The sequence below is a fragment of the Aquarana catesbeiana genome, linkage group LG13 (assembly GCF_042186555.1).
Source record: "Aquarana catesbeiana isolate 2022-GZ linkage group LG13, ASM4218655v1, whole genome shotgun sequence".
Classification (NCBI taxonomy): Eukaryota; Metazoa; Chordata; class Amphibia; order Anura; family Ranidae; genus Aquarana; species Aquarana catesbeiana.
The window spans coordinates 4,939,666-4,955,330 of record NC_133336.1 but is presented as its reverse complement, the minus strand read 5'-3'; the positions used below and the strand labels follow the sequence as shown (position 1 = coordinate 4,955,330).

The 15,665-nt window shown below is 45.6% G+C and overlaps 1 protein-coding gene across 3 annotated transcripts in view; it reads right to left on the bottom strand.

The window, feature by feature from the left end:
• UNC79 (unc-79 homolog, NALCN channel complex subunit) overlaps positions 1-15,665 on the bottom strand; it is a 270,207-nt gene that overhangs the window by 181,046 nt on the left and 73,496 nt on the right. For 2 of the 3 annotated variants that reach the window (XM_073609763.1, XM_073609762.1), the window contains 4 exons: positions 15,565-15,629; positions 10,012-10,100; positions 7,445-7,485; positions 2,652-2,680 (listed from right to left, as the gene is read on the bottom strand). In XM_073609763.1, coding sequence (XP_073465864.1) covers positions 2,652-2,680; positions 7,445-7,485; positions 10,012-10,100; positions 15,565-15,629 — 224 coding nt within the window. The remainder of the gene's footprint in view (positions 1-2,651; positions 2,681-7,444; positions 7,486-10,011; positions 10,101-15,564; positions 15,630-15,665) is intronic. The other variant, XM_073609764.1, reaches the window with a different exon arrangement.

Sequence of the window (15,665 nt, the reverse complement as noted above, 5' to 3'; positions counted from 1 at the left end):
AGGATATGGGGGATGTCTCTTCCTGGATATGGGGGATGTCTCTTGCTGGATATGGGGGATGTCTCTTGCAGGATATGGGGGATGTCTCTTGCAGGATATGGGGGATGTCTCTTGCAGGATATGGGGATGTCTCTTGATGGATATGGGGGATGTCTCTTGCAGGATATGGGGGATGTCTCTTGATGGATATGGGGGATGTCTCTTGCTGGATATGGGGGATGTCTCTTGCAGGATATGGGGGATGTCTCTTGCTGGATATGGGGGATGTCTCGATGGATATGGGGGGTGTCTCTTGCAGGATATGGGGGATGTCTCGATGGATATGGGGGGTGTCTCTTGCTGGATATGGGGGATGTCTCTTGCAGGATATGGGGGATGTCTCGATGGATATGGGGGGTGTCTCTTGCTGGATATGGGGGATGTCTCTTGCAGGATATGGGGGATGTCTCGATGGATATGGGGGATGTCTCTTGATGGATATGGGGGGTGTCTCTTGCTGGATATGGGGGATGTCTCTTGCAGGATATGGGGGATGTCTCTTACTGGATATGGGGGATGTCTCTTGCTGGATATGGAGGATGTCTCGATGGATATGGGGGGTGTCTCTTGCAGGATATGGGGGATGTCTCGATGGATATGGGGGGTGTCTCTTGCTGGATATGGGGGATGTCTCTTGCAGGATATGGGGGATGTCTCGATGGATATGGGGGATGTCTCTTGATGGATATGGGGGATGTCTCTTGCTGGATATGGGGGATGTCTCTTGATGGATATGGGGGGTGTCTCTTGCTGGATATGGGGGATGTCTCTTGCAGGATATGGGGGATGTCTCGATGGATATGGGGGCTGTCTCTTGATGGATATGGGGGATGTCTCGATGGATATGGGGGATGTCTCTTGCAGGATATGGGGGATGTCTCGATGGATATGGGGGGTGTCTCTTGCTGGATATGGGGGATGTCTCTTGATGGATATGGGGGGTGTCTCTTGATGGATATGGGGGATGTCTCGATGGATATGGGGGGTGTCTCTTGATGGATATGGGGGATGTCTCTTGCTGGATATGAGGGATGTCTCGATGGATATGGGGGATGTCTCTTGATGGATATGGGGGATGTCTCTTGCTGGATATGGGGGATGTCTCGATGGATATGGGGGGTGTCTCTTGCTGGATATGGGGGATGTCTCTTGATGGATATGGGGGATGTCTTTTGCAGGATATGGGGGATGTCTCGATGGATATGGGGGATGTCTCTTGCTGGATATGGGGGATGTCTCTTGCAGGATATGGGGGATGTCTCTTGATGGATATGGGGGATGTCTCGATGGATATGGGGGATGTCTCTTGATGGATATGGGGGATGTCTCGATGGATATGGGGGATGTCTCTTGCAGGATATGGGGGATGTCTCTTGATGGATATGGGGGATGTCTCTTGCAGGATATGGGGGATGTCTCTTGCTGGATATGGGGGATGTCTCTTGCAGGATATGGGGGATGTCTCTTGATGGATATGGGGGATGTCTCTTGATGGATATGGGGGATGTCTTTTGCAGGATATGGGGGATGTCTCTTCCTGGATATGGGGGATGTCTCTTGCTGGATATGGGGGATGTCTCTTGCTGGATATGGGGGATGTCTCTTGATGGATATGGGGGATGTCTTTTGCAGGATATGGGGGATGTCTCTTCCTGGATATGGGGGATGTCTCTTGCTGGATATGGGGGATGTCTCTTGCTGGATATGGGGGATGTCTCTTGCTGGATATGGGGGATGTCTCTTGCTGGATATGGGGGATGTCTCTTGCTGGATATGGGGGATGTCTCTTGCAGGATATGGGGGATGTCTCTTGATGGATATGGGGGGATGTCTCTTGCAGGATATGGGGGATGTCTCTTGATGGATATGGGGGATGTCTCTTGCTGGATATGGGGGATGTCTCTTGCAGGATATGGGGGATGTCTCTTGATGGATATGGGGGATGTCTCTTGCAGGATGAGCAAGTGCAAGTGAGGGAGTAAGGGACTGATGAATTTCTCCTCGGTCCCTTACTCTGTCTCAAAAGTGAGTCATAGGGGGGTCTGCTTAGACCTCTGATCTTTCACCAAAGCCCCACATTTTTTAGGACGGGGGTCCTAAAAAATGTGTAAAGAATAATAAAAAACATTTTTAAATGGTAAAAAATAAATAATAAAACAACAAAAATCAAAATTTACTGACACCAATGGAGGAACTACCAGGGTCACAAAGATCACACTTGTGACTGGGCTCTGGCATTCCGCCATCGTGGGTGGCCTGCTGCGGGACTGTATTAAAGGGTCCCACAATGGAAGTAAAGGGCCCCAGGATCAGTGGGAAGGGCCCGGGGCCCTTCATGGTTTCTTGCACCGCTTTCTTGCCCTGAAGGTTCTAGTTACGCCTCGGCCCCAAAGTGTCTTTTGGTGGAGATTGAGAACAGAAAGAATTACAATTACAATACAAGAAGGAGAAGGTCCCGTGTAAGCTCACACTTGGACTGATAGCACAAATAATCACATGGGATGCAGCAATTGTACAAATCAATGAGGCATAAAGATGATGAAGAGGCCACAAGCAGACACGTCACAGTGGCAATGGATGATTGGGTGATGACTGCGCCATACCGATCTTACCTTTTTCTGACAAATGGCTGAAATTTCAGCTGTATGAGATATACATAAAACTCAATGAGAAACGCTAGGCCATGCGGTCATAGTCATCATTACATGAACACTCAGAAACGTCAACTCGGCTTTTAATTACTGTAAATCGATTTGAGATTCAAGAGCCATACCTTGGGTGGACATCCCAGATATACATTTATTCCAATTTATTGTAATGCAAGATTGAGTAGAAGATAATACAGTATAGTCAGTGGGGTCAATTTACTAAAGGCAAATAGACTGCACTTTTGAACCTTGGGGTACACCACTAATGACACTGAACCTTGGAGTACACCACTAATGACACTGAACCTTGGAGTACACCACTAATGACACTGAACCTTGGGGTACACCACTAATGACACTGAACCTTGGGGTACACCACTAATGACACTGAACCTTGGGGTACACCACTAATGACACTGAACCTTGGAGTACACCACTAATGACACTGAACCTTGGAGTACACCACTAATGACACTGAACCTTGGAGTACACCACTAATGACACTGAACCTTGGGGTACACCACTAATGACACTGAACCTTGGGGTACACCACTAATGACACTGAACCTTGGAGTACACCACTAATGACGCTGAACCTTGGAGTACACCACTAATGACGCTGAACCTTGGGGTACACCACTAATGACACTGAACCTTGGGGTACACCACTAATGACGCTGAACCTTGGAGTACACTACTAATGACGCTGAACCTTGGGGTACACCACTAATGACACTGAACCTTGGGGTACACTACTAATGACGCTGAACCTTGGAGTACACTACTAATGACGCTGAACCTTGGGGTACACCACTAATGACGCTGAACCTTGGGGTACACCACTAATGACACTGAACCTTGGAGTACGCCACTAATGACACTGAACCTTGGGGTACGCCACTAATGACACTGAACCTTGGAGTACACCACTAATGACACTGAACCTTGGGGTACACCACTAAGGACACTGAACCTTGGAGTACACCACTAAGGACACTGAACCTTGGGGTACACCACTAATACAAATGAACCTTGGGGTACACCACTAATAACGCTGAACCTTGGAGTACACCACTAATAACACTGAACCTTGGGGTACACCACTAATGACACTGAACCTTGGAGTACACCACTAATGACACTGAACCTTGGAGTACACCACTAATGACACTGAACCTTGGAGTACACCACTAATAACGCTGAACCTTGGGGTACACCACTAATACAAATGAACCTTGGGGTACACCACTAATGACACTGAACCTTGGGGTACACCACTAATGACACTGAACTTTGGAGTACACCACTAATGATACTGAACCTTGGAGTACACCACTAATGACACTGAACCTTGGGGTACACCACTAATGACACTGAACCTTGGAGTACACCACTAATGACACTGAACCTTGGAGTACACCACTAATGACACTGAACCTTGGGGTACACCACTAATGACACTGAACCTTGGGGTACACCACTAACAACACCGAACCTTGGGGTACACCACTAATACAAATGAACCTTGGGGTACACCACTAATACAAATGAACCTTGGGGTATACCACTAATACAAATGAACCTTGGGGTACACCACTAATAACACTGAACCTTGGGGTACACCACTAATGACACTGAACCTTGGGGTACACCACTAATACAAATGAACCTTGGGGTAGACCACTAATAACACTGAACCTTGGGGTACACCACTAATGACACTGAACCTTGGGGTACACCACTAATGACACTGAACTTTGGAGTACACCACTAATGATACTGAACCTTGGAGTACACCACTAATGACACTGAACCTTGGGGTACACCACTAATGACACTGAACCTTGGAGTACACCACTAATGACACTGAACCTTGGGGTACACCACTAATGACACTGAACTTTGGGGTACACCACTAATGACGCTGAACCTTGGAGTACACCACTAATGACACTGAACCTTGGGGTACACCACTAATGACACTGAACCTTGGAGTACACCACTAATGACACTGAACCTTGGAGTACACCACTAATGACACTGAACCTTGGGGTACACCACTAATGACACTGAACCTTGGGGTACACCACTAACAACACCGAACCTTGGGGTACACCACTAATACAAATGAACCTTGGGGTACACCACTAATACAAATGAACCTTGGGGTATACCACTAATACAAATGAACCTTGGGGTACACCACTAATAACACTGAACCTTGGGGTACACCACTAATGACACTGAACCTTGGGGTACACCACTAATACAAATGAACCTTGGGGTAGACCACTAATAACACTGAACCTTGGGGTACACCACTAATGACACTGAACCTTGGAGTACACCACTAATAACGCTGAACCTTGGAGTACACCACTAATACAAATGAACCTTGGGGTACACCACTAATAACACTGAACCTTGGGGTACACCACTAATGACACTGAACCTTGGAGTACACCACTAATGACACTGAACCTTGGGGTACACCACTAATACAAATGAACCTTGGGGTACACCACTAATGACGCTGAACCTTGGAGTACACCACTAATGACGCTGAACCTTGGAGTACACCACTAATGACACTGAACCTTGGGGTACACCACTAATAACACTGAACCTTGGGGTACACCACTAATACAAATGAACCTTGGGGTACACCACTAATAACGCTGAACCTTGGAGTACACCACTAATAACACTGAACCTTGGAGTACACCACTAATAACACTGAACCTTGGAGTACACCACTAATGACACTGGACCTTGGGGTACACCACTAATAACACTGAACCTTGGAGTACACCACTAATAACACTGAACCTTGGGGTACACTACTAATAATACGGAACCTTGGGGTACACCACTAATAACACTGAACCTTGGAGTACACCATTAATGATACTGAACCTTTGGGTACATCACTAATAACGCTGAACCTTGGAGTACACCACTAATAACATAGAACCTTGGGGTACACCACTAATAACACTGAACCTTGGGGTACACCACTAATAACACTGAACCTTGGGGTACACCACTAATACAAATGAACCTTGGGGTACACCACTAATACAAATGAACCTTGGGGTACACCACTAATACAAATGAACCTTGGGGTACACCACTAATACACCGTAAAATCGCCAGTGTTAAAATCCTGGCGTTTGATTTCCTTTTAAACATATTCTGTTATATTCTTTGTAACACTTAAACGATGATAGTGTTCCTTCATTTTTATATTTTTTAAAAGCTCTTTTTTTAATAAATTATAGCTTTTTTAACTTTGGCCCTTAGCCACATTGTTTTTTTTAGCCTTTTAAACTTGTTGCTAGTGTTGGGCATACGGTTCGGCCTGAGCAAGAGTTCAGGCTGAACACTGGCTGTTCGCCCATTCGGCGAATACCCGAATTGTCGGGGGCGTTCGAGTGTTTTTTCGACCCGCTGAACGCCCTACAGTGCACTGCATGCTGCACCGGAAGCCCTGATTGGCTGAAGCTATGAAGGGTTTGCCCAATTAGGGCACAGAGTACTGTCAGAGCCATGATTGGACAGTGTCATGATGACTCTATCCAATCATGGCTCATAGACCCACCCCACACTATAAAAAGGTTCCTTCCCAAAGCAGCCATTTGTAATGTGATATTGTAATGGAGGGAAATAGAACAGGGCTCTGTTCAGTGCTACTAGAGAGGCTTACTAAACCTTCCTCATCCTCCTCCTCCGTGACCCGAGCAGAGACTAGCTCTATTCTACTTCCTCGTCCACAGCTACTCCTGCCATAGCCCCAGCATCAGGCATGTAGGATTTAGCTGAGTTGTTTGAACACAGCGTCAGCCACTTGCTCCTTGATGATGCCCAGCCATTACTTGATTCATCAAGAGTACCTCTAGAGGGTTACAGTGTGAATGGACCACCAACACACAAAGCCCAATTTTTCCGCACCTGTTATTGCTATCCAAAGTCTGCGAAAGAGACACCAGAATTTATCCAAAAAATCTCTAATCGTGTTCCGAGTGCACTAAATTGTGGCCTCAATATACAGACCGGCTCCCCAAGACGTTGTTTACAAAATAAGGAACGCTTGAATGGAGAATGACATTTTTTTGGCTTTATTTATGTTATTTTTGCTGCAGCAGGTTCTCTACATGGGTTCAGAGGCGCCACTTTACAGGCAGACTAAGGGGACCCTCCAGGCGCTATATTTAAAGGAATTTTTCATTTTCATGGTTTCCATTTAAGCATCAATTAATCACTGGTCATTTAAGAGGCAAACTCAGAGGGCTGCCACCCCTATACAGTATAGTCTTCTACTTGATCTTTCACTGGAATACATTTATATTGGACTATCAACCCATGGCATGGCACCTCAGTCTCAAATCTCAAGTCTTCAAGTTTTATAGGCAAGTACTTAAAAAACACATAAAATAGTACTGATGGCTTTGGGTGGGGGGGTTGGGCACTCAGTAGGAGAGCTTGGAGATGGGCTTTATATCACACAGTTGGCCTCTTATATCAGCGTTGGCATAATCTGTATACATTGCCTCACCGATCAATCAAAACCTACCCTGGAAAATGGCAGCTGAAACCTGAATGTATGGATCCCATTGGTGGCTTAGTACAGACACTTGCGTATGTAAGAAATACTTTACAGAAAATTAAAAGGAAAATTTCTCCCCAAAAAATCCCCCCACCTTCTATTATATGTAGACTGCTAAACTCAGAAAAGTCAGAAACAACATGAAACGTACCTTGAGGGAGAAGCACGTCGATGAGCCATTCACCATGATCCCTGGAGAGGAAGACAGAACTCTTCTGTGAAACATTGTATACGGTTTATCCTCTGTTATCTACAACATATTCTAATCTATCAATCCATTCGAGGTGTCTGGTGGTGTCCAGCCTGTCCCGGGCAACTGATAGACAAATAATCTGATCTGATATATAGGGGATGGCTTAACACGTAGCCCGTGCCCCTTTGAAGACGTCTACTAATGACGAAACATGTAGGGCGTGGCTACGTTGTAAGCCGTCACGATTGCCCCATGTTATGCACGGGTTATTACGATTTTTATATGCCGGCTTGTTTTTAATTGTATTTTCACCTCACGGAGCGCGCACTCTCCGTTGCGGTCTGTAGTTTTATTTAATAAATTCCGAAACTTTTTACACTATTGGAGCTCTGCTCTTTTGTTTTTTCCTTTGCCACACTGGGATCAAGAGAGCTTTCCTTCCCCCCTCTCCAGGCGTTTCACTTGGACAAGCCCGGATCGGAGACAACATTCCTAACAGCTGCTGGGGAGATCTTCTCATTACATGGTCCCTGCAGAGGGCAAAAATCTGCATGCCTGATAGACCCTGCCAAGGAGGGGGTCCAACACGGAGGGTAAGAGTCCACCTTTATCACTTTCTTACTTATTGGAGTCACCGCCAGTGGATTTGCACCATCCTGCACATCTCTCTCCCTTGTCAATCCACTCATAGGGGGATTAGTTGCTGCTGAGCTGTATAGTGGATGGAAGCTTTTTTTCACTGATGAACTTTTTATATTTGAACCCATGGACTGAGTTTGTTTGATTTTCAGATTTTCACGCTATTAATATCATTGTATTTCACATGTACACATTTTTTGTTTTTTCTTTTTATTTGAGTTTTTATGTTTTGCACTTATATATTTTTACCACTCATGGAGTCATTTACTTGCTCTCAGTAGATTGTGGTTTTTACTACTACCCACATGTATTCACATCTATGTGTGTATTTTCATATAATTAGTGCACTTTATTTATTTTTTATAAATAATCTGATCCGACCCGAAGAGGAGACCACCGACCCTCCCGCCTGAGTATCGTCTGCATGGCCCAGGACAGTCTGGTGATCCAATATTGAAAGAGAAGAGGACCCCGTATACAAGATGTCAGACAGTCAGACTCCCCACAAGAGCCCACCCTACATCAAGGTCCCCATCAGAGCCCACCCTACATCAAGGTCCCCACAAGAGCCCACCTTACATCAAGGTCCCCACAAGAGCCCACCTTACATCAAGGTCCCCACAAGAGCCCACCTTACATCAAGGTCCCCACAAGAGCCCACCTTACATCAAGGTCCCCACCAGAGCCCACCTTACATCAGGGTCCTCACAAGAGCCCATCCTACATCAAGGTCCCCACAAGAGCCCACCTTACATCAAGGTCCCCATCAAAGCCCACCTTACATCAAGGTCCCCACCAGAGCCCACCTTACATCAGGGTCCTCACAAGAGCCCATCCTACATCAAGGTCCCCACAAGAGCCCACCCTACATCAGGGTCCCCATCAGAGCCCACCTTACATCAAGGTCCCCATCAGAGCCCACCTTACATCAAGGTCCCCACCAGAGCCCACCCTACATCAAGGTCCCCATCAGAGCCCACCTTACATCAGGGTCCTCACAAGAGCCCACCCTACATCAAGGTCCCCATCAGAGCCCACCTTACATCAGGGTCCTCACAAGAGCCCACCCTACATCAAGGTCCCCATCAGAGCCCACCTTACATCAGGGTCCTCACAAGAGCCCACCCTACATCAAGGTCCCCATCAGAGCCCACCCTACATCAGGGTCCCCACAAGAGCCCACCTTACATCAAGGTCCCCACAAGAGCCCACCTTACATCAAGGTCCCCACAAGAGCCCACCTTACATCAAGGTCCCCACAAGAGCCCACCTTACATCAAGGTCCCCACCAGAGTCCACCTTACATCAGGGTCCTCACAAGAGCCCACCCTACATCAAGGTCCCCATCAGAGCCCACCTTACATCAGGGTCCTCACAAGAGCCCACCCTACATCAAGGTCCCCATCAGAGCCCACCTTACATCAGGGTCCTCACAAGAGCCCACCCTACATCAAGGTCCCCATCAGAGCCCACCCTACATCAGGGTCCCCACAAGAGCCCACCTTACATCAAGGTCCCCACAAGAGCCCACCTTACATCAAGGTCCCCACAAGAGCCCACCTTACATCAAGGTCCCCACAAGAGCCCACCTTACATCAAGGTCCCCACCAGAGTCCACCTTACATCAGGGTCCTCACAAGAGCCCACCCTACATCAAGGTCCCCATCAGAGCCCACCTTACATCAGGGTCCACATTAGAGCCCACCTTACATCAGGGTCCCCACCAGAATTCCCCTTACATTAGGGTCCCCATCAGTGCCCACCCTACATCAGAGTCCCCCCTCACAGCTGGATAAAATCTCCCAACTGGGATAGATTTCCATAGTTTGGAGCCCCCCCTCCATCCTAAACCCATCCACAACTCATACCTACAATGCATTACTCACCCAGCGATCCTCTGGCTGCACTCCTCACACAGGTATAACGGGGGAGGTTTATCGCCCAAAGCCACCGACAGAGCGGCATCGATACACATCTACCGCGAGAAACCATCAAATATGTTATATATTGCTACAATATAAATCACAGCGCTAAAATCATCAAACCATTATGTCCAACGCCATCACATGGATGGAATCTGCCCAATAACTAGATCCGTTTTTTTAATCTTTTATTACATTTCATTCTCTTTTCTATAATCGTGTTATATTCATTTGCAGTCTTTTAATCTGGCTTCACATGTAAAAATCTGCGCAACCTAAAACTTTATCAACAATGACATAACATTTGATTCTCCCTCTACCATTCATCCAACAGGCTCCATATGCCATCTGGTGGTAGAACGGAGGCATGACATGCACTAAACATCTAAACATCTAATTATGATAATGGAAACGGTTCATTAATAATTGCTATGGATACAGATAGTTTAGACAGGTATGTGACTGCGCACAACTAATAGTCACAGAGAAGTCCCTATAGTACACCATGGGACACGGGGGGTGTAGTATTGGATTGCCTTAGAGAAATACAACTTGTGTACAGCCGGAGCACAACTGTGTCACCCACATCTTAAGTGTGCACCAGGGGCGTGCGGTGAGGTGAGGGGTAGGGCTGGTGCGGCACCGGCTAGTATCAGAGCCAGATACACACAGGTTACATACGCCGCGATCGTTCGAGTGAGAGCGATAATTCTAGTACTAGACCTCCTCTGTAACTCTAAACATGTAATCTGTAAAAAAAAAATATATATATATATATATATATATATATATATATATATATTAAAGTGTCGCCTATGGAGATTTTTAAGTACTGAAGTTTAGCGCCATTCCATGAGTGTGCACAATTGTAAAAGCGTGACATGTTGGGTATCTATTTACTCGGCGTAACATCATCTTTCACATTATATAAAAAAAAAAATCAGGATAAGTTTAGTGTTTTTTTGTTTTTGTTTTTTTATTCGTGAAACAGTTTATTTCCCCCCCAAAAAAAAAAATGCATTTGAAAAATTGCTGCGCAAATACTGTGTGACATTAAAAAGGTGCAACGACCACCATTTTATTCCCTAGGGTGTCTGCTAAAACAAAAAATATTATATAAAATCTTTTGGGGGGTTCTGAGTAATTTTCTAGCAAAAAAAAATGATGATGTTTACCTGTAGGAGAGAAGTGTCAGAATTGGCCTGGGTGGTGAGGGGTTAATTACCATAAGTAATATAAAAATAATGATTATATATTGTTTTTAAGGTAATTTACTATATTTTCTAAATCTGTACTCAAAGCAGGTGGCTTAGCGGACAATTTACTGAAGTTTGAAGTTATAACTTCCAGTAATTTCACAGTAAATAGATAAATAATCAATTATTATCTTATAACGTATAGAATAATAATATACACGATTTGGCTTGAACCTTTTCAGCAGCATAAGAATCTCATTCTCCCTCTTAACTGTGTGAGAAAAACACGGGATTGTGGGTAAATCTTATACACATAAACACGTTTTTTCCTTGTAGTTAGAAGGGCGGGGCTGGAAGGGAGCATTTGTCTTTTAGACACGCCCCCTTCTATGACACTGCAGTGAGAGGCGTGCCTCCACTGCAGCATTTTTATTGGTCAGCTGGGGCCAATGGTGCTTTACCATTGGTCCAAGGCTCCAAGCTGTCCATTGAGCTCAGTGCCTCTGACAAGAAGTGAGGAGAGGCACTGTGAGCTCGTCCTCTCAGTCCACTGCATATAGTGCAGGCTTGTATTTATACTGGCCGCTCTGTATGCAGCTTCTGACAGGCTGCACAAGGAGGACCGTATCTCTGGAACCATAGGTCAAAGGGTGGGACTCCAGGCCACCGAGCTACGACCCTCAAAGTCGATCTTTTTTTTTTTTTATGTTTATGACAGCTGAGGCTCTGCCTTACCTGCCTCCCCTGACTGCACGTCCCTGGTATGTAATGGTTGTAGATGGGGGAGGGGGGGTGGCAATCTTTGGAAGGGACACCTGTTCTGAAATCAGAGCACTTCTCACATTAGCGGGTTGCCAAAAAGTGAAGGAACTCCGCCCCCAGCAACTGTGACATATTTCACCTGGGCAGAGCTCAGTTCTCCCCGGTTCTCTCTGTACGCCCCTTAAAGCGGTACTAAACCCAAAACCAAAAATGTCACCTATGGCACCTTACCAATCATTTGATGGGGTGGCTGCATTCGTTTTCTTTTTTGGACTCCCCCCCCCCCCCCCCCCTGTTTTCACCTGGTGATCGGGCCGGTAACACACCTCTTGTATTACAGCGCCACCACTCTGGATGACGGAGCACAGGAGGCACCTTTGTACAGCACCATTGTCAGTCTGGGAGGGGGGGGGGGGGGGAGTGTGTTAGATGGACTAGCAGATTTAGATACACTAACTTATTGAAGCCAAACTCCAGACCACATTTTATAATGAGTTACAATAACAAATTTGTTCCTATTGGGATAAAGAGGTTTTATAGAACTAAATAAAAGCTGATCATTGTAAGCACCTCCATCAGTGGTAAATGGTTAGTCTCATCCCTCTAACCGTAAGACAGGTTGATCTTTTGAAAAACCACAGACTTACTGGCAGGATCACCAGATGAAAATAGAAGAAAGCAAGCTTAAAAAAGAAAATCAATGCAGCCGTCACATCTAAGAATTGCTAATCTGCAATATAATAAAATGTTTGCTTTTGGGTTTAATGCTGATTGGAACGGAAAGACAACGACCTGAACGCCTCCGAATCACACAACTCCTCTGTGAGTACGAATATCCTTAAAATAGACATTGTGTTATACATATAATAATCTATCCAGTATATATATATATACACACACACACAGCATGTATTAATACAGTATCCCACAAAAGTGAGTACACCCCTCAGTCTTGGAGGTGTGTTTGGGGTGGTTATCATGTTGGAATACTGCCCTGCGGTCCAGTCTCTGAAGGGAGGGGATCATGCTCTGCTTCAGTATATCACAGTACATGTTGGCATTCATGGTTCCCTCAATGATCTGTAGCCCCCCAGTGCCGGCAGCACTCATGCAGCCCCAGACCATGACACTCCCACCACCATACTTGACTGTAGACAAGACACACTTGTCTTTGTCCTCCTCACCTGGTTGCCCCCACACACGCTTGTCACCATCTGAACCAAATACGTTTATCTTGGTCTCATCAGACCACAGGACATGGTTCCAGTAATCCATGTCCTTAGTCTGCTTGACTCCAGCAAATTGTTTGTGGTCTTTCTTGTGCATCATCTTTAGAAGAGGCTTCCTTCTGGGACGACAGCCATGCAGACCAATTTGATGCAGTGTGCGGCGTATGGTCTGAGCACTGACAGGCTGACCCCCCCACCCCTACAACCTCTGCAGCAATGCTGGCAGCACTCATACGTCTATTTCCCAAAGACAACGTCTGGATATGACGCTGAGCACGTGACCTCAACTTCTTTGGTGGACCATGGCGAGGTCTGTTCTGAGGGGAACCTGTCCTGTTATACCGCTGTATGGTCTTGGCCACCGTGCTGCAGCTCAGTTTCAGGCTCTTGGCAATCTTCTTATAGCCTAGGCCATCTTTATGTAGAGCAACAATTCTTTTTTTCAGATCCTCAGAGAGTTCTTTGCCCTGAGGTGCCATGTTGTACTTCCAGTGACCAGTATGAGAGAGTGAGAGCGATAACACCAAATTTAACACACCTGCTCCCCATTCACACCTGAGACCTTGTAACACTAACGAGTCACATGACACTGGGGAGGGAAAATGGCTAATTGGGCCCAATCTGGACATTTTCACTTAGGGGTGTACTGACTTTTGTTGCCAGCGGTTTAGACATTAATGGCTGTGTGTTGAGTTATTTTGAGGGGACAGCAAATTTACACTGTTATACAAGCTGTACACTCACTACTTTACATTGTAGACAAGTGTCATTTCTTCAGTGTTGTCACGTAGAAAGATATAATAAGATATTTACAAAAAAGTGAGGGGTGTACTAACTTTTGTGAGATACTGTATATGTGTAACACAATGTCTGTTTTAAGGATATACAGTGGGGGGAAAGTAATGATTGTCTCCCCTGCAGATTGTGTAGGTTTGCCCACTTACAAAGAAATGAAGGGTCTATAATTTGTATCTCTTTCTTCCATTCAATCCTCACCATCATGGGGAAGACCAAAGATCTGTCAGAGGACGTCAGGGAGAAGATTGTAGACCTGCACAAGGCTGGAATGGGCTACAAGACCATCAGCAAGAAGCTTGGCGAGAAGGAGACAACTGTTGAAGAGATTTTTTGCAAATGGAAGAAATACAAAATAACCATCAATCGCCCTCAGTCTGGGGCTCCATGGAAGATTTCTCCTCATGGGGTGAGGATGGTCATGAGAAAAGTGAGGGATCAGCCCAGAACTAAACTGGAGGAGCTTGTGAAGGATCTCAAGGCAGTTGGGACCTCAGTCACCAAACAAACCATTGGTAACACAATACGCCGCCATGGATTGAAATCCTGCAGCGCCCGCAAGGTCCCCCTCCTCAGGAAGACACATGGACAGGTCCGTCTGAAGTCTACCAATAAACATCTAAATGATTCAGAGAAGGATTGGGGAGAAAGTTCTGTGAGACCAAAATTGAGGTATTTGGTATAAACTTGACTCGCCATGTTTGGAGGAAGATAAATGGTGACTATGACCCTAAGAACACCATCCCTACAGTCACACATCATCCCTACAGTCACATCATCCCTACAGTCACACATGAAGGTGGAAACATGATGATCTGGGGTTCTTTCTCTGATAAAGGTACAGGCTGACTTTGCCGCATTGAGGGGCCAATGGACAGGGCCATGTATTGTAAGATCTTGGATGAGAACCTTCTTCCCTCAGCCAGAACACTGAAGATGGGTCATGGATGGGTCTTCCAGCATGACAATGACCCAAATGACCCATCATGGAGTGGCTCAAGAAGAAGCATATTAATCTCAAGGAGTGGCCTAGCCAGTCTCTAGACCTTAATCCTATAGAAAATGTATGGAGGAGCTGAAACTTCGAGCTGCCAAGAGACAGCCAAGAAACCTCAAGGATTTAGAGAAGATCTGTAAAGAAGAGTGGACCAAAATCCCTCCTGAGATGTGTGGAAACCTGGTCACCACCTACAAGAAACGTCTGACCTCTGTGATCACCAACAAGGGTTTCTCCACCAACTACTAAGTCATGTTTTGCTTGGGGATCAAATACTTATTTTACTCCCTGAACTGCAACTCCATTTATAACATTTGTATTGTGTTTTTTCTGGATTTTTGGTTGATGTTCTGTCTCTATCATATAAAATACACCTATGATAAAAATTATAGACCCTTCATTTCTTTGTAAGGGGGCAAAACTTACACAATCTGCAGGGGAGACGATCAGCATTTTCCCAAATGTATGTATATGTATCTATATCTCTCTATATCTATGTATATCTATATCTCATGTGATGGAATAGATACAAAGTTACCTTTACAGCGGGCTTGTTGATGGCGTTGTGGCATTCTATGTGCTGACAGTGGATGGGATTCCAGGCTGGGATAATAGAAGAAATCAATCGTCAAACAATCG